Genomic DNA, 24,280 nt, shown 5'->3' on the forward strand with positions numbered 1-24,280 from the left:
ACTTTCCCGGTAGGTATAAGAACGACCTCCACCTGTGAGCTCGTTGTTTGTTGTTTTAGTTTGTTATTTTTGTGCACTAGCGTGGCCACAGCAAGTTTTGCTTTGGGTACACCTCCGTGACTGTCCAGGTGGGTCGCTAATTCGATAGTTGCCCGGCCGAGTCATTGGGCTCTGTGTTTCAATTTCCCACCAATGCTAGTGCATGAAGACTAGGGTTGAGAGAGTTAGCTAGCTTTCTGGTTAGGCAGTCAGCTAGGGGAAATGATGTTCCACATTGTGGCTGTTGCACAGGACTAAGGGGAATTTGTCTGGTTGTTGTGCTGTGCAGGTTAGTCTAAACTGAGTTTTGCCAGGGAGCAACAGGGAAAATTTTTTTTTTTGGTTTTCCCGTCTGAGTCTAGTTGTGTGGGTTGGTTGCTGTGGGGTGAACCATGTCTGCTGTTGATGAATTTTTGCAGAATCCCAGGGAGGATCTGTTAAACACTTTCACTAAGGAGCAGTTATTTAAGGTGGCTAACTATTTTGATGTGGAAATCCCTAATAAGGCCCTCAAAGACTGTATCTTGAGTACGATTAAGGACCGTTTGGTGCAGTTGGGGGTGTTGCCTGCTGCTGTTGAAGGTGGGGATGCTGTAAGTGCCTCAACTCCTGCCTTACCTGCAGTTTTTCCCCAAGTCAGTCCCCCAGAACAGTCTTTGAAATTTGTACAGCCTGTGGGTGGCATGTCTTTGACTTTTGAGCAACAAAAAGAGTTGTTGACCCTGCAACATAAATTGGAAATGGAGCGTGAGGAAAAGGCTCAGGAGAGGGCCCAGGTTCTTTGTGCTCAGGCACACGCTGTTGAACTGGAGAAACTGAAATGTACCGCCAGTCTACGTGAGGCTGAATTACTTCAGCAGAGGGAACAGCAACAGTTTGAACGTTACAAGCTAGATTTGTTAAAAGAGGGTAAGATGGTTAATTCAGCGTCAGGTAACATGGGGGTCCATGGAGCTGGTGGGTCTCCATATTTTGATGTGTCTACATGTTTACGGTTGGTGCCAAAATTCTCAGAGCGGGAGCGGTTAGCTAGAAACAGGAATTGAAGTGATTCAGAGCAGACCTTGCTGCTCCAGTGTGTGTTAACGGGGAAGGCCCAGGAAGCCTATTCTGCTTTATCGATGTCAGACAGTGAAAACTATCAAACTGTGAAACAGGCTGTGTTAAAGGCTTATGAACTGGTACCGGAGGCATATCGGCAGAAGTTCAGGGGTGTCCGGAGGCAGGACCGGGAAACATACGTTGAATTTGCACGTGAACTGTCTACTCTTTTTGGCCGTTGGCGGCTGGCCTCTGAGGTTAAGACCTTTGACCAACTGTGTGAACTGATTTTGGAGGAACAGTTCAGAGAAACCCTTCCTGAGAACCTGGCCACTTATCTGAGTGAGAGGAAGGCTGAGACTTTGGCTGAGGCTGCTGTATTAGCCGATGAGTATGCACTGACTCATAAAGTCCGGGGGGAAATTGGACGTAGGGGTGGAGCTAGTGGTTATCCCAGGAGTTCAGGGAGTGACTCTGCTTACAAACCAGCTAGCAATGTTGGCAAATGGGATTCTAGTCGAACTTGTAACTATTGTTTGGGTAAAGGCCACTGGAAAGCTGATTGTCCTGTTTTAAGGTCCAAGCACAAGTCCCTTTCAGGTTTCCACCCTGTTAAACCTGCAGCCTTAGTTGCTCCTGCTCGAGGGACAGTGAACATGCTGCGTGACAAGGCTGAGGCCATCGCTGCAGTACAGCAGCACACTAAGCCTGTTGCACTGGTCTCCCGCCCCTCATTTGAGGAGCCGTTGTGTTCTTTTGTGAACACTTCAGAGCAAAAACACACCATTGCCGAGGTTGAGGACATTGATCCTGGTTATCGAAAATATGTGAGTGAGGGGGTTGTTTCATTGGTAGGGAGTGAGGAAGAAGTTCCAGTCAAAATTCTGAGAGACTCTGGTGCTCTGGACTCTTTCATTCTAGCCTCAGTGTTGCCATTTTCAGCAGACACTGCCACTGGAGACTTTGTGCTGGTGAAAGGTATGGGGTTGAATGTGTTTCCAGTGCCGTTGCATAGAGTTGTCCTCGGTTCAAATCTGGTTAAAGGGGAGGTCTCTTTAGCAGTGCGGCCGGCTCTTCCAGTTGAAGGGGTGCAGGTGATTTTGGGGAATGATCTAGTCGATGGTCCATTTCCTGAGCAGACCTGCCAACCTTGAAGAAATTTTATGAGTACAAGCCACGAACGTTTTATTATCTGTTATTATAGTGTTCTGTAATGAGCCGTGAGACCTGCTTTATATGGTTCTGTTTAATAAATGTATTGTGCTGAAATCCCTCCACTTCGTCTCCTGCCTGCTACTTCATGTTGAAGCATACTACTAGCAGACGTGGCTAAGCTTCTCTCCAACTCCACGTTACAAAGCCAGCAATCATTAAACTTACATTTTGCTAATCTCTCAAGTTGATAAACGAGGTTCATGTGACAGAAGAAGTCTCGAATCCATAAGGAGGCAAAAATCCATATCGCTAACAAACGTTACGTGACGATAAAATCTCACCGCTTCGCCTGCGGCGTACGACCGGACCATACCCGGTGCAGCAACACATTACAAACCAGGCTGAACACTGGATTCCACTTCCAGGTCTCATTTGTAGTTTAATTTCGGCGTACTGCTAATAGTTATATTTAATAAAGAACTACACAGAACACACGGAACTAACGCATTGAACGAAATGCGAATGAAGCAGTAAATGCACGTAAGGATTTAAGACTTGACGAAATGTAATTTAAGACCTACGATGCAAAATATGCTCATATTTAAGAGTTTTTTAGGCCTTAAATTGGCATTATCAAATTAAAGACTTTTTAAGACTCACGGGAATATACTCGCCTGTATATATGGCACAATCTGTAGTTTCCCCAAAATTTAGCTGGTGCGGCTTATATTCAGGTGCGCCTTATAGTCCAGAAATTACGGTATGTTTCGGGGGGGTTGGGAAGTGTTTGTGTGTAGTAGGCTACCGTGTTCGTTACCTGTTGCCCGGCGGTTCAGCACGCAAGCCTGCAAGTTATCCGGCCAGCCTGGCTTGCTTTAGGCACTGGCCGAAAGCTTTTCACTCCACTTAAACGCTGTGGCTCAGTGGCAGAATCAACGTCATAGATTGCACAGAAAGTTTAGAAACTGAAACCGGCGAAATGCGAGGTGCAACAAAATGCGTACCAAGAGAGCAGCGAACCGTACAAGCGTACTTAAGGGTCAAAATGCGTGCCGAGTACGAAAAATGCGTACATTTTGGCAGGTCTGCCTGAGTCTCCTCCCTCACTAGTTGTCACCTCTTCTCCAGCTGTCAGCCCGGTGAAGGTTGAGTGTGATGACTCCAAACAGATTTTTCCAGCGTGTGTGGTCACAAGATCACAGACACTAAACAAAAATGATTTGGTGGATAAAGAAAAGAATGTTACACATGTCCAATTTCCTTTACCTGCCTTTCCATTCTCTGTCTCAAAAGCTGAACTGGTACAGGAGCAGCAGAGGGATCCTGCTCTGACCGAGCTGTTCCAGCAGGTGCGTCCAGTGGAGGAGATGGAGTGTGTGGCACAGGGGTATTTCCTGGAAGATGACATGTTGGTGAGGAAATGGTTGCCCCAGGGCGAGAGGTTTGTCGGTGATGCCATTTTCCAGATTGTGGTTCCGTCTGGCCTGAGAGATGGCATATTGAAAACGGCCCATGATATGGGTGCGGGACATGTGGGGGTTAAAAAGACCTATGACAAAGTTTTGCGGTATTTTTACTGGCCTCGGCTGAAGAAAAACATCTCTGCCTATATTAAAACATGCCATACTTGTCAGCTCACAGGTAAACCAAACCAGTGCATTAAGCCCGCTCCGTTGCATCCTATTGCAGTTGCAAATCAACCATTTGAACATTTGCTAATTGATTGTGTTGGCCCACTACCTAAGTGTAAGTCTGGAAGTTTGTATCTTTTTACAGTGCTGTGCCAGACAACTCGTTATCCGGCTGCTTTTCCCCTGCGCAACATAACAACCAAGTCAGTGTTGAAAGCTTTGACACAGTTCATGTCTGTTTTTGGTATTCCCAGGGTTGTTCAAAGTGATCAGGGAACTAATTTTACATCAGGGACGTTTGCAGAGATGCTGGGTAAGCTTCATGTTAAACACATCCAGTCTACTGCTTATCATCCAGAGAGTCAGGGGGCCATTGAATGCTTTCACCAAACTCTCAAGTCACTGTTGCGTTCATATTGTACTGAGTTGGGTCGTGATTGGGAGGAAGGACTGCCGTGGCTAATGCTGGCGGCTCGTGAGGTCACACAAGAGAGCACTGGCTTTAGCCCAAATGACCTTGTGTTTGGTCTCACAGTTCGTGGTCCTTTGGCTGTGTTACAGTCTGATTGGAAAAAATCTCCTCCTCCGGAAGAACTAACAGATTATGTAAATGGGTTCAAGAGACGGTTGTATGAGTCCGTAAAGATGGCAAAACTAAATTTAGAAAAGGCTCAAGGTAAAATGAAGCGACTGTATGATCGCAGGGCTGAAGTGCATGTCTTTAGCCCCGGGAATCAGGTTCTGGCCAACCTCCCAGTGGTGGGATCTCCTTTTCAGGCTAGGCTTGGGGGGCCTTATTCTGTTGTCCGGCAAGTTACAGATGTAAATTATTTGATTTCCACTCCTGACAGACGGAGGACTACACAGTTGTGTCATGTTAATATGTTGAAACCCTATTTTCCACGTGCTAGTGGGGGGGAAGTGAAGCCGGTGGCTTTGGTGTCTTCAGTGGGGGGTGTGGTCTCTCCATCTTTGGATGGTGGAGAGGAGAAGATTGAGAGTCCAGATGTTGGGGTGTTGCAGGGCAGGCTTAAAAATTCAGAGTCCCTGAGAAATTTGGATAAATTGTGGGGACATTTGCCGGCAGCACAGGGGAAGGAGTTGTCTGAACTCATTTTGTCATTTCCTGTTTTGTTCTCAGACACTCCCACAAGGACCCACCTCATAGAGCACGATATTGACGTGGGCGATGCTGCACCGATTCGTCAGAGGTTTTACCGGTTCCCTCAGGAGAAACAAACTCAGCTAGAGGCAGAGGTGAAATATATGTTAGAGCACCAGATTGCTGTGCCGTCCTCCTCTAGCTGGGCTTCCCCGTGTGTGTTGGTTAGTAAACCGGATAAAACTTTCAGACCCTGGACTGATTTTCGCAAAGTAAATAACATCACAAAGCCAGACTCTTATCCACTTCCTCGCATGGAGGATTGTGTAGATCAGGTGGGCATGGCAAAATATGTCAGCAAATTTGATCTCTTAAAGGGATATTGGCAAGTGCCGTTGTCAAAACGTGCTCAAGAAATTGCTGCGTTCATAACATCGTCAGGCCTTTACTCCTATACTGTCATGCCGTTTGGTTTAAGAAATGCCCCTGCCACTTTTCAGCGGCTAATGAACCAAGTGGTAGCAGGTTTAAAGGGGTGTGCAGTATACTTAGATGATGTCGTCATCTACAGTGAAACCTGGGCGGAGCATGTTGATCAGATCCGTGCTTTGTTTGAGCGGCTGGCTTGGGCCAATATGACCATCAACCTAGCAAAGTGTGAGTTTGTCCAAGGTACAGTGACTTATTTGGGAAAGGTCGTTGGCCAGGGTCAAGTGCGTCCTGTAAGAGCTAAAATCATGGCCATTGATCAGTTTCCAACTCCCACCACTAAGAAAGAGCTGATGCGGTTTCTGGGTATGGTAGGGTACGACCGAGGATTTTGTAAGAATTTCTCCACGGTAGTTGCACCTCTTACTAAGCTCCTGAGTTCGAAGGTTAAATTTGACTGGTCCCCTCAGTGTCAACTTGCTTTTGTGAATGTTAAAAATCTAATTTCCTCTGCTCCTGTCTTGGCAGCTCCCCGTTTAGGTGATCCCTTCCATCTTCAGGTCGATGCCAGTAATGAGGGGGCTGGAGCGGCACTTCTGCAGACTGGTCCTGATGGTACTGACCATCCAGTCGGGTTTTACTCTAGAAACTTCAATTCTTATCAGTTGAATTATTCTATTGTAGAAAAAGAGGCCCTGGCCCTCATTTGGGCCCTGCAACATTTTGAAGTGTATGTTGGTGGAGGTAGAACCCTAGTAGTTTACACTGATCATAACCCGCTAACATTCCTGCACTCATTACAAAATCCAAATCAGCGTCTGATGAGGTGGTGCTTGTTTTTACAGCCCTTTAACCTTGATATTCGTCATATCAAAGGGTCAGAGAATATATTCGCTGATGCACTGTCACGTGCTCTGTCTTAAGTGGTTTAGACAGTGTCCATTTATTCTTTCATCTGAGCCTCTCTTCCCCCACTCTTAATTTGCTTCTTAGGTACCAAAGTTGCTGAGTTGGAGGGGATCGAGGGAGCAGTTGGGAGTGTACTTGTATCACTGTGTTAAATGACTATGTTGTGATTTCTGTGTTTGCAGGACGTGACTCCCTTTTCGTGTCTCGGATACCTGTTGGGTCCTCGTCTTTAAGGGGGGGGATGTGACGGCCCTGTTCGGTCTGCTTCTCCTCTCGGTGCCTTTCAGGAGAACAGGAAGCAGTGGGCCGTCCTAAGCAGACCACATCTTAGGGTGTGGCTTTACTGATATAAGGCCGTCTCAGTCAGTCTGCTCTCTCTCTGGTGGCTGAGCAGCTGGCTGCTGCTATGGCCTACAGCCTGCTGTAGTTTGGTGTTGGTCACTTATATACCTACATACACATGTACACACACCCGCACCCACACACCCGCTCCATTTGAACACACACACACACACACACACACACACACACACACACACACACACACACACACACACACACACACACACACACACACACACACACACACACACACACACACACACACACACACACACACACACACACACACACACACACAGATGATCTTTTTGGGCTGTTCAGTTAAACACTGAAACATCCTCAGAGCTCTGTGTGGCCTCTCTCCTTTGTTTCAACCTGAGAGCCAGGGTTGTAACAATAGATAGATAGGTTTTATTTGTCACATGCACAGTTATACATAGTACAATGCACAGTGAAATGTACTGTTGTACCTGCAGCCAGTAGTAAAAAAATATATAAGTACTACAGTAAACAGTAGTTACTACAGTAAACAGTAGTTGCACACAAGGTAAGCGATATAAGTGTAATGTACACCGATAGAGAAATAGAATATTAAAAAAAAATAAAATAAAAAATGAGAATAAAAATATAGACTGGTAAACTTGGGGGGTGGGGGTGGGGTAGTTGTATATGTACATACATTTACAGTATTAAATATTAAGCAGCTACATGAATAAAGTGCAGTGATATTTTTAAGTCCAGTTAAGGCTCAGAGTTGAGCAGGCGGATGGCATGGGGATAAAAACTCTTCTTCAGCCTCTCAGTCTTTGTCCTCAGGCAACGGAAACGCCGACCTGATGGCAGTAGAGAGAAGAGAGAGTGTCCGGGGTGACTGGGCTGTTTCAGGATCTTTGTGGCCCTTAACCTGCAACGTTTGGTGTAAATGTCCTGCAGGTTGGGGAGGGGGGTTCTGATGGTCCACTCCGCTGAACGGACCACCCTCTTGAGGGCCAGGAAGTCCTGCCTGGTACAATTTCCCATCCAGGTGGTGATGCTCCCACACAAGATGCTCTCAATGGTGCAGGTGTAAAAGTTTCTGAGCACCTTGAGAGGGAGCTTAAAGTCTCTGAGACGTCTGAGGAGGTAGAGACGCTGTCTGGCCTTCTTCACGATGGTGTTCAGATGGTGAGTCCATGACAGGTCCTGTGAGATGGTCACTCCCAGGTATCTGAAAGTGTCCACTCTTTCCACCTCAGAGCCACAGATAATGAGTGGATGGAAGTCCCTCTGCTGTTTCCTGCTGAAGTCCACAGTCAGTTCCTTTGTTTTGCTGACGTTCAGCAGGAGGTGGTTCTCCCTGCACCAGTCCTCCAGGTGGGACACCTCCCTCCTGTAGGCTGTCTCGTCGTCGTGGGAGATTAGTCCTACAACAGCGGTGTCGTCAGCAAACTTAATGATGATGTTGGAGTCTGAAGTGGCCTCGCAGTCGTGTGTGTACAGCGAGTACAGCAGAGGGCTGAGCACACGGGGGATCCAGTGTTGAGAGTCAGGGGGGCTGAAGTGTGGTGACCCACTCGAACCACCTGTGGTCTGCCGGTCAGGAAGCTGTAGATCCACCTGCACAGAGAAGAGTCCAGGCCCAGGTCATGCAGCTTAGCAGCCAGTCTGGAGGGGACTATGGTATTGAATGCTGAGCTGTAGTCAACAAACAGCACTCTCACAGTTTCCCTTACCAGTGTCCACGTGGGAGAGGGTCTTGTGGAGGAGGAGGTTTATGGCGTCATCTACACCTCTGATTTCCAGTACAGCTCTGGGTCCTGCCACCTGCAGAAGTTCTTTGATGACTCTGCAGTGGTTGGGTGTATTAGAGATGGACGGGAGGTGGAGACTCTGATCGGAGACTCTACTTCCTGAGGACACTTAGGTCTTTTAACGTAAGCAGCAAGTTGCTGGAGACTTTCTGCCAGACTGTTGTTGCGAGTGCCCTGCACTTTGCTGTGGTTTGTTGGGGGAGCAGCACCAGCAAAAAGGACATAAGTAGGATCGACAAATTGATCAATTGATTGTCACTGGCAGTGAGTTGGAGACGTTTGTCTCAGTGACGGACAGGAGGACACTTGACAAACTGCTCTCCATCATGGACAATCCGTCACATCCACTACACCAGACAATAGAGGGGCAGCGGAGCTCATTCTCATACAGACTGATCCAGCTCCGCTCCCACACTGAGCGCTACAGGACGTCATTCACACAATTTTCAGACCAGCTGTACAACAACTCACCTTTCTGTAACAGATAAATGTTCATGGACACTACTGCATCTTACTATCATCCCTGTGTATATAATATATAATCTTCCGTCTCTATTTCTTGTACATTTGTCCAAATGCTAATTTGTGCATTTTTGCTTATACTTTTATCTTGCTAGATTTTATTTTCCTTATTTTTATTTTATTTAATCTTTCTTTTATCTGTGGTTCTTAAGAGTGTTATTTATGTGCAACTAACCTACTGTGACCAAGCAATTTCCCTTGTGGATGAATAAAGTTTATCTAAGTCTATACGGTTATGCCTATATCATTACAAAACATCAAGGCAGCAATGATTTCTTGTCATCCCCATCCCTCTTTGTTTATTAATACTGCATTTTATTTTATTTATTTTTTCTTCACTCCCCCACACAACACAGCACCCACAACTAGCACATTTTATGTTGTTCAATGTTCTGCACTAACTGTTTTGTCCCTGTCCTGCATGTGTTTTGGTTGTTTTTCTGTACCAATAAAAAAAAAACAGACAACCGGAACAATCCAAAAACATTTTTTTCCCCACAATTGATCGTTTAATTAACCCTGTTTTAATAAGTCTAGCGCATGTCAGCCAGCCCCAAATGTGAAGAATTTGCAGTCCACTTGAGCAGTAAAATACAGAGTATCCGATCAGATCTGTGTCAGCCCCAGCCTATGAATTTTAAAAACGCAGAACCTTTGTTTCTGCATGAGGAAACACTAGAGAAGTTTGTCTTGGTTGATGGTGAGATGCTTAGAAAAGTTATTTTCCAATTAAAAGCAACAACCTGCTTTATAGGTCCTATCCCCACATCCTTTTTTAAATCAATTTATAGCTTTTTAGGTGAAGATGTTCTTAATATTGCAAACTATTCCCTTCAGACGGGTGTTTTCCCCACCGCTTTTAAGACTGCTATGGCTGAACCCCTCCTGAAGAGAAGCAATTTAGATCCCACACTTCCTAATAACTACAAACCAATATCCAATCTGCCATTTTTAAGCAACATTTTAGAGAAACTTGTTTTTAATGAGTTAAATGATTTTATGAATAGCCACATGTGTGAACGATTTCAATCAGGATTTGGGGCAAACTGCAGCACTGAGACAGCATTGGTCAAAGTTTTAAATGATCGCAGGTCCAATATGGATATGAGAAATCGATCTGTATTGGTACTACTTGATCTTACTGCTGCCTTTGATACAGTAGATCACTCAATTCTTTTAGATAGACTTCACAATCTGATTGGAATATCTGGTACTGTTCTTAATTGGTTCAAATCTTAGTGACAGAGACAGGAGGCATGGCATAAATTTCCATAGTTATGCAGATGATACACAGCTTTATATTGCCGTGTTTCCTGATGACTGTGGGCCAGTTGATGCCTTTTTTTAACTGTATTCTAGATATCAAGTCATGGATGGCATCAACCTTTCTACAGCTCAACTAGGACAAAACTGAGGTCTTAATTCTTGGGCCTGAAGCCGAGAGAACCTGTGAGCAAGTGAAAAACCTCGGCATTATCTTCGATTCAGATCTTAGTTTTAAGCCACACATTAGAAACATGGCTAAAACTGCATTTTATCATCTTAAAAACATTGCCAGAGTACAACCATTTATCTCTCAAGCCAACAGACACACTGATGCATGCTTTTATTACTCATGCATACTTTTATTGCCCCAGTTTCTGGTCTTCCCAAGAAAAATAATTTACACTTACAAAATTATTACAAAACTCAGCTGAACATGTGCTGACGATGACCAGAAAGAGAGCGGACATTACACCTGTTTTAAAGACTCAGCATTGGCTTACGGTTCCCTTCAGAATTGATTTTGAGATAATTTTGTTGGGTAATGGTCTTAGTCCAAGCTATTTATCAGATTTGCTTTCATCATATCAACCTCTTAGAACCCTCAGGTCTTTTTACAGTTACATTTTGTTTGTATGAAAAGTGATTGATTATTTTACTAGATTTTTATTATTATTATTATGTTACTATTTTTTTACTTAAGATTTTACTATTTTATTTTTATTTTAGCCTCTCGCCTGTTGACAGTTGGGATAGGCTCCAGCAGACCCCCTGTGACCCTTAACAGGAATAAGCGGGCACAGAAGAGGAATGAATGAATGAATGAATGAATGAATTTTTATTTTATTTTTATTTTTATTTTATCTTTCTTTTTATTAGTGGTTCTCAAGATTGTTTTTTTATGTGCAACTAATCTACTGTGACCAAGCAATTTCCATGTGGACGATTAAAGTCTGTCTAAGTCTAAAGTACAGTTTGTATGTAACTGCTTTAATATGTTTGTGAACATGTGTGTTGCCAGCCTACCTGCCAGAATGTCCTGTTCCTCCAGATCTTGTTGAGCAAGCCTATCTGCCACTTCCTCAATTGGACGCTCTTTCAGTGGTTCTGCTGCTGCAGCTGAATCTGTGTCGGGATAAATTATTGCTGTCACAGGAATACCATTATTATTAAGACACTCTTTGCACTCCTCTAGAGAAAACATGCACATACACAGAGATACGATGCAACCTTACTTTCAAAATATACCTTACAGGAAATACATTAGTGAAAAAATGAAAAAATACACCACACAATTGTTTTATTATGAGTCCTAACCCTAAGGCAGCTCACATTTCTTCCTCCCTGCCCGCTACACATAACGCTCTACAGTTTGCCTACAGGCCAAACAGGTCCATGGACGAAGAAATATCATTTGCACTGCACACGGCCCTCTCCCAGCTGGATCAGAGGAACACATACGTGTGAATGTTATTCATCGACTTAAGCTATGCCTTCAATAGCATAGTCCCACAGCTATGGCAGCTGTACCACTCTCGAACCCGCTGCAGAGGGTGGTAAAATCAGCCCAGCGCATCAACAGGTCAGAGCTGCCAGCCATCAAAGACATTTACAGCCAGTGCTGTAGGAGCAAGGCACAACAGATCATCACTGACCCCAGCCACCCCAGCTATAGACTCTTTACGCTCCTACCGTCTGGCAGGCGGTTCTGGAGCACCCGTACATGAACCAGCAGGTTCTGGGACAGTTTTTATCCACAAGCCATTAGGATACTGAACTGACTGCCTGAATTGCCTGAAATACCGAATTTTCACACATACACACGCACGGTTCTACTTTATTCTATTTCTATATATTTATCTTTTTTTTGCCACATATCTTTTTTTAATCTTTATTACTCTATTTTATTATTCATATTTATTTATTGTATTTTGCGAGTGGTCTCCATGCACCAAGAATTTCATTACTAGTAATGATGTTGCATTGTTAGAATATTTGACAATAAAGAATCTTTTCTAAATAACATTTACTTTGACAACCAGCTAACAGATACATTTATTCTTGTAGACAGTGATTCAATCATTCAAAGGATCGATTACTTTTTTTAGTGTATGATATTTGTGTACTGTGGCGAAATGCAGCTTGAGGATGTCACCTTTGATTGATGTTGCCTCGGTATCACATGGAGCAGGGACTGATGGGACCTCACTGATTGCTGAGATAATATGAGTCGCCTCTACTGAAGCCTCTGGGTGGGACACAAATCAAGAACTTACTGGAATTTTGTATGGTTGCATGTATGAGCAGTTGTGACATTCTCATACACAGATCTATCATAAGTTCATAGTTAAAGTTAAATAAATAAAATGCAAAGAGTATAATAACAACAGGTAATATTAGGGTGTAACAGTATATGTATTCATCCCGCGGTGTCACGGTACAGGCGTCGCAGTATAGGCGTCACGGTTCGGTGCACGCAGTTGTTATAACCTTAGATGGTTAATAATGCACGCACACTTTGAACGGTTAACGGACTTTACTAAACATCTGCAACAGCACTCATTCACAGGTAGCATCTCACAGGTAGCAGCGCATGTCAACAGGGCGGGGTATGGCCCGACTTATTACGCTTCACATTTATGAGTTATGGGATCTCATGGATGTTAACAATAAGACACAAACCACATCCATCTACTCTTTTAATATGGATAGCTCTTAGAGGGCCTGTACAAAATAACAACAATTAAGTCTGCAGTCCGAATCAATTTAGAGACCTACCTGCTATGCTCTGTGCAGGCTCTGTTGAGTCCAGACTGGGGTCGTTGTCTGGACTCTCTGGTGCCTCCTTCACTTTCATCTCTGTCCTGTCTTTGGATGCCTCGACTTGTTTTTCCATCATTGAGGGTGGCTGAGCAAACAGCAATTATTTTAAATTAAGTGGATATTAAAAATCAAAATGCTTTCAGATAAAGCAACATATAACATTCAGTCCTTATCCAAGTCTCTCAATATTGAGCTTCAACACGGAGAGTGCCTTTCTGCTGTGAGCTATCAGTCATACATACAATAGACAGACATACAATAAATTGTGCTTAAATGGTCTTTGACATAATACAAACAATGGCTTATAGAAAAAGCACAGTTCAGTAAAAAGAGTATTTGAGTTAAGTTAGTATTACATTTTAGCCAAAACAGTTCACACAAGATTCTTCACATCTTCACATGCTAACCTGTTTCTTGACAGGAAGGCCATGATCTTGAGAACCAGGTCCCAAAGCCAAACCCAACAGCCAGTCAGAGTATGGAACATTCTTCTCCACTGCTGATCTAAACTTATGGTCCCATTTGGCATAGAGTACTGTACCCCCAATGGCACTGCTTATGGTCAACAAGCCAGCAACAACCACTTTAGTTGTGCTACTGTAATAGAAGAGGAAGGAAGAGACATTATTTTCCTGTTTTAATTCATTCATTTTATTTACTTATTGTTAATATAGCCCAAAATATAAACCAAACGGCAGCAATGAAAGGATTTTTCCAAAAACTCATTATTAACAAGAAGAAACCCAACTCATATGGAGAATGAGGTTGGGGTGGAACAGAGGAGAGGAGAAGAGAGGAAATGATAAGAAGCAGATAAATTCACACATTCATCTGGATGAAGCATAAATGCTTCGTATACAGTATAAGTGGTATGTAATCCATAATGCATGAAACACTGGCAGCAGCTAAAAGACATGTTACAAGGAGCAAAGTATTTGTCAAACAACTTAAATAGTACATAGTGTGCCCATAAAGAGCACCAAGGCATCCATGATGACAGTTGTTTATATTACAATTGAAAAGCATTTATGCACAAATATATTAAATATCATAAAAATATTTAAAAAGCGAGAGCAAGAGACAAATAAACAGAAAGTAAGCAATTTATCAAAAACTGTATTTACCCTCAAAAAGGCTTTTCGTCAAAATGGACATAGAATGGACAGTCAAATCAATAGACTTAATCATAGAATGTAATCTCTATGAAGACTGTGTAATTATAAATAATTAACAATAAATAAATAGTAAGCTATACTTTAAAATTATCCTACAAAATGTGTGATTAAACTCCCACTAGCACAGTATTCAGATGCTGATAGTTATATGTATTTGCCAACATTCATTTACCATGTTGGTCATTTCTGCACTTCATCCATTTGGTATTAACGAGGGTAAAATGGCTCAGCTTTCATCAATTTCTGGGATTGCTAACTGGCCTATAAGAAGCAGTTTTGGTTGGTGTTCAAATCTTCCACAAACCAAACAGCAATGGAGAAGAAAAGAAGTAGGAAACCCAACTGGACAGAGGAACAGTGTTTCTTCTCACTGACCAACTGAGCCAGAAGCAAAGTGTTTAAGAGGTAGATTTGCCTCCAGTGTCGCACTACAAGCCAAGAAGCAGACATGGGAAAATATAGCTCAACAAATAAACACCTCCTTTCTGCCATTTTCTCCTCTGCTTAAGAAACTCCTAAGCATCCTAAAAGTCCTCCTCCCTGCTCTTAACAGATCTCACCTTAGGAGCACTCTTAAGAGCTAAGATTCTTTAGGAATACCTTTTATCTTTACCAGGATCTACTCTTAACTTTGAGGGGAAATTCTTAGAAAACATCATGATTCCAAGAAATTTCTTGGCTACTAGGAGCAACTCTTTGCGCTAAGAATCTTTAGGAATATGGCCCCAGGAGTGTATAGCTATCATCAAGCCGAATGTAATGTGGGACGTTTTGGAAACCTTTGTTATTTGTTGGACGGCTTTGACGTAGTAGACAGAGCCAGAAGGTTAGCCCCCCGCTAAATGGACCATATGTCTTCATGTCCTTGAGCAAGACACAGAAACCAGAGTTGCTCCTAGTGCTTGGCACTGGTGATTGTGACTGGAAAGCACTTTGAGGCAGAAAAGCTATATAAATACAAGACCATTTACTTAATTTGCAGAATTGTGTTTTACCTGGTCTCCCCTGCTGTGTAATGCCGGCAGTGTTGCAGATTGGTTAAGGGGTAAGTTCTCCCACAGTTCTTCTAGAGAGAAAGGAAAGAGGACAGGTTGAGGGGAAAAAATCCAAATCCAACAGACAGCTAGTTCATGAAATGTTGTGACCTCACCTTCAGCACCTGAAACATGCACAGATACAATACCAATATGGTGTTTCCCACAATATTTCGTGTAATCCTGGAATTATACTGTATAAAAAACCTTATGATGCAATTCCGCCTACTTAAGGGGGGACTTTCAATATTAGTGTCTTTATTCATGCTTGAACAATTAACAAGTCTCCAGTCACTAGGTGGCAGCAGTGCTCAAACAAATAAATCATATCTTAAGTTATTGTTGACATAACCATCGCTAATTAGTGACTCGAGGCTACGCACAAGACACGACTCCCCATATAGCTCTAAGCTATATGGGGAGTCGTGCGTGTTTCTTCTATATTATTAGTGACTCGAGGCTACGCACGAGACACTATTGTTCTTCTGCGTGTTTCTTCGTTATTATTAGTGCCGAGTGCCTATGACACGAGGCACTACTATGGGAGTAGTTGATCTTCTGCGTGTTTCTTTGCAGTTTTATTATTCATTTTCCGCCCTTTTTCGCCGAAGAATGCGGCCCGAACCAGCGAGAGGACCCCAACACATGATATATCAAAACGTGTGTTTTGATCCCGAATCCCGTGCTATTATTTTTATAAGGGATTCGTGAGTTTTTCGCGAATTTAATCGAATTTAATCTCTTCAGAGATTCACTTCACTTATCGACAACTTTTACCGTTTTTAAACTATGAAGCCTCAGAGTTGTGTAGGTTTTTACTCAAATTTCAGGGTTTATAATGGGTGTGTATTGCGCGGAATGTTTGTGCTAGAGTGGATGACATCATCAGCTAGAGTGAGGAGGAGAGAAGAAAGTTAGTCAAAAAAGAAAAACAGAAACTGCTCCCGTGGCCACAAATTTCACACGACAGACATAATTTATACATAGAAACGTAGGAAAATTTGTCTTCTCACTCAAATTCGTCTGCTAAAGCTGTAAGTCTTATAGTTTTGGCGTCAGACACAAAGATGTGCCAGCAACACCCATCCACAGCTGATTCTGTTTTAATTTATTTGTCATGTTGATGTGTACCAAGTGCGGTTAGGTTACATGCAGTATTTCCGATGTCTTTTTTTTTTTTTTTTTTTTTTTTTTTACAGTGCATCTGGAAATTATTCACACTTTTTGTACATTTTATTGTGTTACAGCCGTATTCCAAAATGGATTAAACTCATTTTTCCCCCCAAATTCTACACACAACACCCCACAATGACAACGTGAAAAAAAGGTTTGAGATTCTTGCAAATTTAAAAAAAAAAAAACCTAAGAAATGACATGTATAAGTACGGCTGGGCGATAAATTGATTTTATCGATTAACTCGAATTTGACGTTTAGGGCGATTTGTTTTTAATGAAAATCGGTTTTCTCTTTAACTTCCACGACCGACGCTCCCCTTAGGCTTCCGTAGTTCAGAGTGGGATCAGCCCTCCCGCCGCTTTCCTTACAGTCAGCTACACAGACAACATGGCCGTCAACAGGGAAGAGCTCGTTCCAAAGAAAGGCACAGTTACATCCGTTGTTTGGAATTGGTTTGCTTTTTCAGTGTCAGACGCAGAACAAATAACGCCACACTGCAAAGTGTGTTTAAAAGCTATTGCTACCAAAGGTAGCAGCACTACAAACTTGTTCCAGCATCTTAAACAGAGGCATGCAGCCGAGTGGGAGGTGTGTGCCTGTCAACGAAACGAACAAGACCGCAGTTCGAACACACCCGCAAAAAAACAAACTACAGTCTTGGAAAGTTTTTCGAATTGTATCCCCTATGACAAGAAAGGGCCCCGGTGGAAAGCAAACACAGATGCAGTGGCGAAATATATTGCAGGAGGTATGGTGCCCATATACACTGTGGAAAAGCCGTGGTTTATTAACATGCTAAAAGTTCTCGACCCCAGGTATGTGCTACCAAGCCGCAAATATTTTGCCGAAGTTGCCTTGCCTCGCCTGTACAACAGCACTCGTGAAAAGATCGCTAGAGAGCTGGAGGGGGTGTCGTTTTACTCCGCCACAACGGACCTGTGGTCCAGTCGAACGATGCAGCCCTATATGAGTTTGACGGTGCATTTTATTGACAACTGGACTCTGCGAAGCGTCTGCCTTCAAACAGCTTACTTTCCCGAGGACCATAAAGGTGAAATAATTGCGCACGGGCTGGAAGATGCACTGAGCTCCTGGAACCTTGATGAAAAACGACTCATCTGTATGACAACAGACAGCAGCACCAACATAATAAAAGCTCTGAGAGTCAATGAGTGGCCCAACCTCCAATGCTTTGAACATAAACGGCACAATGCTATAGGTAAGAGTCTAATGGCTATGCATTCAAGTGATGTTTTTTTTACACACATGATCAGAACAGCTCAATTAATGCATTTTTAAATTAATGCAATTTAATGAAATCAATAAAAATGTACATGCATGATTAATCATAATGGCATATGGTGTGTGTGTGTGTCTACATGTGTGCGTGTGTGGGTACGCCTTTAGTGTGCATTAAGAACGTGGAAATGTGAAAAAGACTTGTTTTGACACTGACCAATAGTGACACTAAAAAAATGTTCTTTGTGTTTTCTTTCTTTCTTTATTGTACAGAGAATGGTGTGAAGGACCCACGAATCGATCGTGCCATTGGAGTTTGTAAAAAGGCGGTTGCTGCTTTTTCCTATAGTTGGATGAAAAGACGAGAGATGGGTGAAGTACAGGCTGAGCTTGGTCTACCCACTCATCAGCTGGTAACAGAGTCCCCGACAAGATGGGGTTCACGTCAAAAAATGATCCGAGAGATTTCTTGAACAGGAGAAGGCCATAGTTCGTGTCCTGGGGTCCGACAAGAAAAGCCGTCATCTTGTGCCCAATTGGCAAGATATTGAGGTTTTAGAGTCTGTAAATAAAGCTGTCAAACCACTCCAAGAATTTACAGACGCCCTGTCCGGGGAGGCTTATGTCAGTGTCTCCTACATTAAACCGTTGTTCAAAACCAATCTCCTACAGCCAGTGGAGGAAGACACCGAACTCACTAAGACAATAAAAAGAAACATAATGCGGTACCTTGATGACAAATACAGTGACCCTGTGAAGAATGAACTTTTGGATATGTCCTCACTGATGGACCCCAGGTTCCGCACAACCTACATTGACCCAGACAAGGTGGAACAGGTCAAGAAAAGAGCCGTCACTGAGCTGATGTCTCTGCCTGCTGAAAAAAGTACACCACAGCAGCCTGGTCCAGCTGTGCAGGTGTGCCAAGGAGAAGCACAGCCTCCACCCAATAAGAAAATGGCTTTAGCTGCTTTCTTCAAAAAGAAAGTGCCAGAGCCATCTTCTCACCAATCAGAGGCACTGAAAGTAGAGACAGAACTGGCAACCTACCTACTGAGGTAGACCCAGACACTGAACCACTGCAGTGGTGGAAGCGTCACGAACCAAACTTCCCAAGGCTCAGTAATCTGGCCAAAAAATACTTGTCTGTCCCTGCTACAAGTGCCCCATCAGAGAGGCTTTTCAGTGTGGGAGGGGGCATTGTTACATGTAACCGGGCATGCCTCAAGCCAGAGGTAGTAGACAGGCTTGTCTTCCTGGCTAAAATGCATAAAAGAAGAATGTTGAAACTAAAGTAATGGATGCAGATTTTTCATTTGTTTACAATTTCAGGGATTCAAGAAAACCGTTTAAAGTTTTGTTTGCACTTTATGAATACAACTGCTGTATGTATTTTTGTAATCTAATTTTGTCATTTTTGCTACATTTATTTGACCAAAAAGGGACACACAATTTTATTTATATTTTAAGTTATTTTGAAGGTGCATTGTGTCACTGTAAGTTTGAAGTTATTAGAAAACTGATAAGCTACATTTTCACTGTTTACAATGGCAGGGCCTGCCATCTCGTTTACAAGCATGTTTTAAGGCTTGTTTAAGTGTTACACTTATGCCCCAAGGGGAAATTTAGATTAAACTGCATAAAGGAAAATCAGAACAAAATAAAGAGTACATTTGTTTTGAGCAATTTCTTTGTCAGTTGTAGTTTGTTTTTAAATAGCAAAAAATGAATCGATTAAAATCGAAATCGGGTTTGGTGTGAAAAAATCGGAGATTTATTTTTTTAAGCCATATCGCCCAGCCCTATGTATAAGTATTCACAGCCTTTGCCATGCAGCTCAAAATTGAGCCCAAGTGCATCCTGTTTCCACTGATCATCCTTGTGTAACGGTGTATACAGTGTTTTAAATTCCACTTGTATGTGGCAGCACATTTATGGTTGGGTTGGCTCATTAGCGCCCTCTCTAGCAATAAATTCTTCTGGCAGTCACCTTACGTTGCCATTCTATGAGAGCCGCGCTTGAGGTACGTTGCAGATCACAGCACTGGGCACAAATACTATGTATTAATACCTGTATGGTTACTGGTGCAATATGTAATTACTGTGCTTTGTGGAACTGTCAATATAAAGTATTAAGAGTGTGCTGTTCGACTTGTTACAACAACCTAATGCACTTTGAAGTAAGCTAGCGAGGAAGCTACAGTGCTAACATAGCTTGCTATACGTTTTACAGCGCCGTGTCTGAGACTCACGTACCGAGCCTACCAATTCATGACTGACCACTGTATGCTGTTTTGTGCAGGTACATATTTTTCTGTTATATCTTTATACAATTTAGTCACCTTACGTGGCCATTCTATGAGAGCCGCGCTTGAGTGCCGTGTCTGAGACTCACGTACCGAGCCTACCAATTCATGACTGACCACTGTATGCTGTTTTGTGCAGGAATAAAGAAACTGAAAAACGCGATAAAGAAGACTCCCGACCATCATTTTCAACACAATGCAGAGTCGAGGGGTTTATTGAACCAGCCAGTTATAACTGAGCATCGGTTACACTTGCGATGTTTTGTACAGCTTAATTGGAGTCAAAGGAACTGTCTGTAGACCTCTGAGACAGGACCAATCACAGCTCTTGCGGTCTGCATCGCCATGGCGCGCAGTTACATTTCTGGCGCTACGTCACTAGCGTCTACACAGGGTCTGCGTATTAGTGGCGGACGGATCGATCGCTGTAACTTGTTTATGGCACTCCCTACATATAACCAGGGGTCGCGTTAACCTAATATTTTCCGTCATTGACAGTTTTTTTTAAAACTGTGACAGAAAAATCTTAAGGCCATCTTCAGATGGCCATCATTTTGACAGATTGCAATTCACACCCCTGACCACTTGGTGGCGAGTGACATTATTAATTGGCTCTCGTCTCTAATCGCAGTTTGCATTCCAAACATCGACGAACTTTTATCAGTGCAGTCCTGGTACGCGGATTATACTGATGCACACGGCAGAGCTCGGCTTAACCATAAACATATATACAATATCAGGGTTGGGGAGTAACGGATTACATGTAACGGCATTACATATTTAAAATACAAAATAAAAGTAACTGTATTCCGTTACAGTTACAGGTTAATTTGCTGTGTTCTGAATACAGTTACTTTCTCAAAAAAAAAATGGATTACTTGGGGATTACTTTACGGCACTACGCTCAGGTTGCACTGTGCGGATGCAGGTGACATTATGTGCGCAGTTACACTGCAAGTCAATGCGCAAGAGGATTTTCTACACACAACCGAATGACAGTGGCAGAGGATGATAAAAACGACCTGGAGGAGGACAAAAATGCATTTTTGGCATGGAGATTTAGAGAACATTTTACCTACAAACCATGCCTATTTTAAATTGTGTATTTTTACAAGGGTATTCTGCATAAATGTTAGCGGCTCAAAGGCTGTAGTTTGGACATGCAGATCAGAGAAAGCTGCTCTATTTTAATATACAAATTTTATGTGCTTAGCGATTATTTTTTTTTTTTTAAAAACCATTGAAATATTGCTAGATGTTTGTACATACCAGCAGCCTACCATTTAGTCCATAAATGTATTGGCACCACTAGGCTGGTTGTTATCATAATATGGTATGGCTGATGAAGATATTATGTTCATCAGCACTGGGCTAAATACGTAACATTATTGTATGACCTATGCCTCTGGGTTGGGGGTCTGTCGGGGCTAGGGAAATTTTTCTCCTCCTCTCTCCATTTCGGTAGCTCTGCGTTTTCTTTTCCTTGATTTTTCATTTGCTTATACAAGGTTGTTGTGTTACCACTGTATCTTACAGCCTTTTAACAAATAGTACAACTTTGCTGTTGTTTCATTTTCGGCCTGAAAATATAACCAAAGAGCGCTCCTCTTTCTCTCTGCCAATCTTCTGCTCTGTCTCTGTGCTGTGTGTAATGCGCTGCTGCTGGTTAGGCCTGGCTGGTAGCGGTGGGCGGGGCTTGGTTGCCTGTTGCCGCTGAGTCACATGACAGTACAACACACACGACAGGGAGGAGGAGTAAAGTCAGCCTGGTTTGCTCTGTGACAGCGGCAGTATTTAGACAAACACAGTCAGGTCACCTTTTTAATGACCACTGCAGTCGTACAACAGAGGCACTGAAACTTAAGTATCGATCTCATTACATTGGTATTAGGGCTGGGCGATATATCAATATAAAAAATATATCGATATATTTTTTAATGCGATATGGAATTAGACCATATCGCATAGTATATCCATATAGTTCAAATTTGCGCTGTGATCCTTGTTCCAGGCAAGCTGCTGACCCAGAGCTCTCTGCACTGCTCCCCGCGCCCCCACTAGGGTTGGGTATCGTTTGAATTTGAACGATTCCGATTCCGATTCCGATTCCTTGTTTCGATTCCGGTTCCTAACGATTCTCGATTTCGATTCTTTTAAGAGGCAGGGTCAAAAAAAAGTTTAGGATATTTTAAATGAGCTAGTGTAGTGGACACTATGGACATAATTCACCTCGTTCCGTGCTTTAGGGACGCTGTCTCTTTAAGAACACGCTGCTGGTTTGTTGTTATCATGGGCAGCGCCATGTTTGTTTTGATATCGTTAAAGTAGGAATGAATAAACGACACGCTGTTGCGTTGTCAACGTGAGACTCTCTCTACCTAGTTTATTACATTCTACACTAGCTAGCCAACGGTCTTTCTGAAGGAAATAGTCTGACCTTCTCCATCAATTTTAATTCTATGAACTTTTTCCTTTTTATGACCTCTATACGTGGGCTAATTTGTTAGCTGCCTCAATGTTGGCGCAAGACATAGTATTTAATGTATATGTATTGTTTTACTAACCTCCGCTGCGGAGGACGGTTGGCGGAGGCAGCGGAGGACGGTAGGCAGAGGCCGGCGGAGGCCAGCGGAGGACGGTCGGCGCACCGCGTCAAAGACGGGGCACACATTTATTTCTACTCCATGAATTCGGAGGTGCTTTATCATGTTCGACGTGCACCCTCCTATGCACGAAACAATCTTGTCGCAAATGTTGCATTTTTCCGAGATTTCGTTCTGTTTAGAAAAGTGAAGCCACACTTTCGACCTCCGACGCACGCTATCCACGTTCGACCATAGACATTCGGTTAAGCCAACACTTCCGGTGGACGCTTCTTCGTTGGTGTTCAGCGGTTTCTTCTTCCGGTCGGCGGACTGGGAATCGAAACTAGGAATCGAAAATTAAACTTTTGAACGATTCCGGGAAAATCGCTAAGCTAGTCCCGGTTCCAATCGATTCTCGATTCTCGATACCCAAGCCTAGCCCCCACCCCTCCTCTTTCATGCACAGAGGAGGGGCGCAACGTCTGCTGGGAAAAAAAAGTTTGGGCTGCCGACACGTCTTGTCCGTACTCAGACCGGGACTGCTAGCGCTAACAGCTCTTAGATGACACCGTAGGGTTGAAGTGCTTCGGTGGTATGCTAACTCTTTTATTTTGCACAATTTGCACAAAAACTCATCAGTTCGAGCAACGTGCTTTCATCCGATTCCTCCATTCTGGTAGCTGTTAGCCGCATAGACATATATATATTGTACAGGGTTGGGGAGAAACAGACTACATGTAACGGCATTACGTATTTAAAATACAAAATAAGAGTTTAGTTTAGTTTATTATTATTATCTTACAGGGACCATGTACAAAATGCAATAATCACAGAGGACAAGATACTGTACCAGATTTCGTAAAGTGCTAATTTCCATCTGCAGTCCCAGGGCAGGTAAGTAAGTAAGTAGGTAGGAAGTATTGACAGTAACTGTATTCCGTTATAGTTACAGTTTAATTTGCTGTATTCTGAATACAGTTACTTTCTCAAAAAAAATGAATTACTTAGGGCATTTACGGCACTACACACAGGTTGCACTGTGCGGATGCAGGTGTGCGCAGTTACGCTGTAAGTCAATGCACGAGAGGAGATGAGGAAAAATACGACCTGGAGTAGGCCAAAAATGCATTTTTGGCATGGAAATTTAGAGAACATTTTACCTGCAAACCTGGTCAAGAAGGTCGCAACATCACCGTGCAGTGCTTTCAGCATCTTCTAAACTGAAGAAGCATCAAGAGGTATGTTGGCTAATTAAGTTAGTTGGCAACTATTAATCCAGCTCCGCCGGCTGAGAGCGCTCACATGCTGGCAAAGAAAGGAGAGTTAATGTCCACCGGCTTGTATGTTGCTTGTCCTACACTCACAAAAAAGGCCTATTTTAAATTGTGTATTTTTACAAGGGCGTTCTGCATAAACATTAGCATCTCAGAGGCTGTTTGGACATGCAGATCAGAGAAAGCTGCTCAATTGTAATATACTAATTGTATGTGCTTAGCAATTTTTTTGCAATTTATTGCTGGGTGTATAGTAGCCTGGTCGTTACCATCCTACGTTTCCGCCCGAAATTTGATTTCGGTCTGCCACGGAGTCTGGCCAAATTGCCCTTCTGTGGTTCGCGTGTAACCGCGCGGTCTTAGCTAATCAGCGAACAGTTGAGTGATGACGTGAAACTCGCCTGCCGAGTTGCTTGTAGTCCAGCCAGAGGAGCTTGTAGTTCA

The 24,280-nt window shown here is 43.1% G+C and overlaps 1 protein-coding gene across 1 annotated transcript in view; it reads right to left on the reverse strand.

Annotated features, from left to right (window-relative positions):
* The window catches only part of immt (inner membrane protein, mitochondrial (mitofilin)), a 59,058-nt gene that overhangs the window by 30,965 nt on the left and 3,813 nt on the right, over nt 1–24,280 (reverse strand). The window contains exons 2-6 of the mRNA XM_084550070.1: nt 15,217–15,287; nt 13,454–13,643; nt 13,002–13,131; nt 12,379–12,471; nt 11,250–11,348 (exon numbers count right to left, since the gene is read on the reverse strand). Of these exons, the coding sequence (XP_084406196.1) occupies nt 11,250–11,348; nt 12,379–12,471; nt 13,002–13,131; nt 13,454–13,643; nt 15,217–15,287 (583 nt within the window). The remainder of the gene's footprint in view (nt 1–11,249; nt 11,349–12,378; nt 12,472–13,001; nt 13,132–13,453; nt 13,644–15,216; nt 15,288–24,280) is intronic.

The sequence above is a fragment of the Chelon labrosus genome, assembly GCF_963514085.1.
Source record: "Chelon labrosus genome assembly, chromosome: 8".
Lineage (NCBI taxonomy): Eukaryota > Metazoa > Chordata > Actinopteri > Mugiliformes > Mugilidae > Chelon > Chelon labrosus.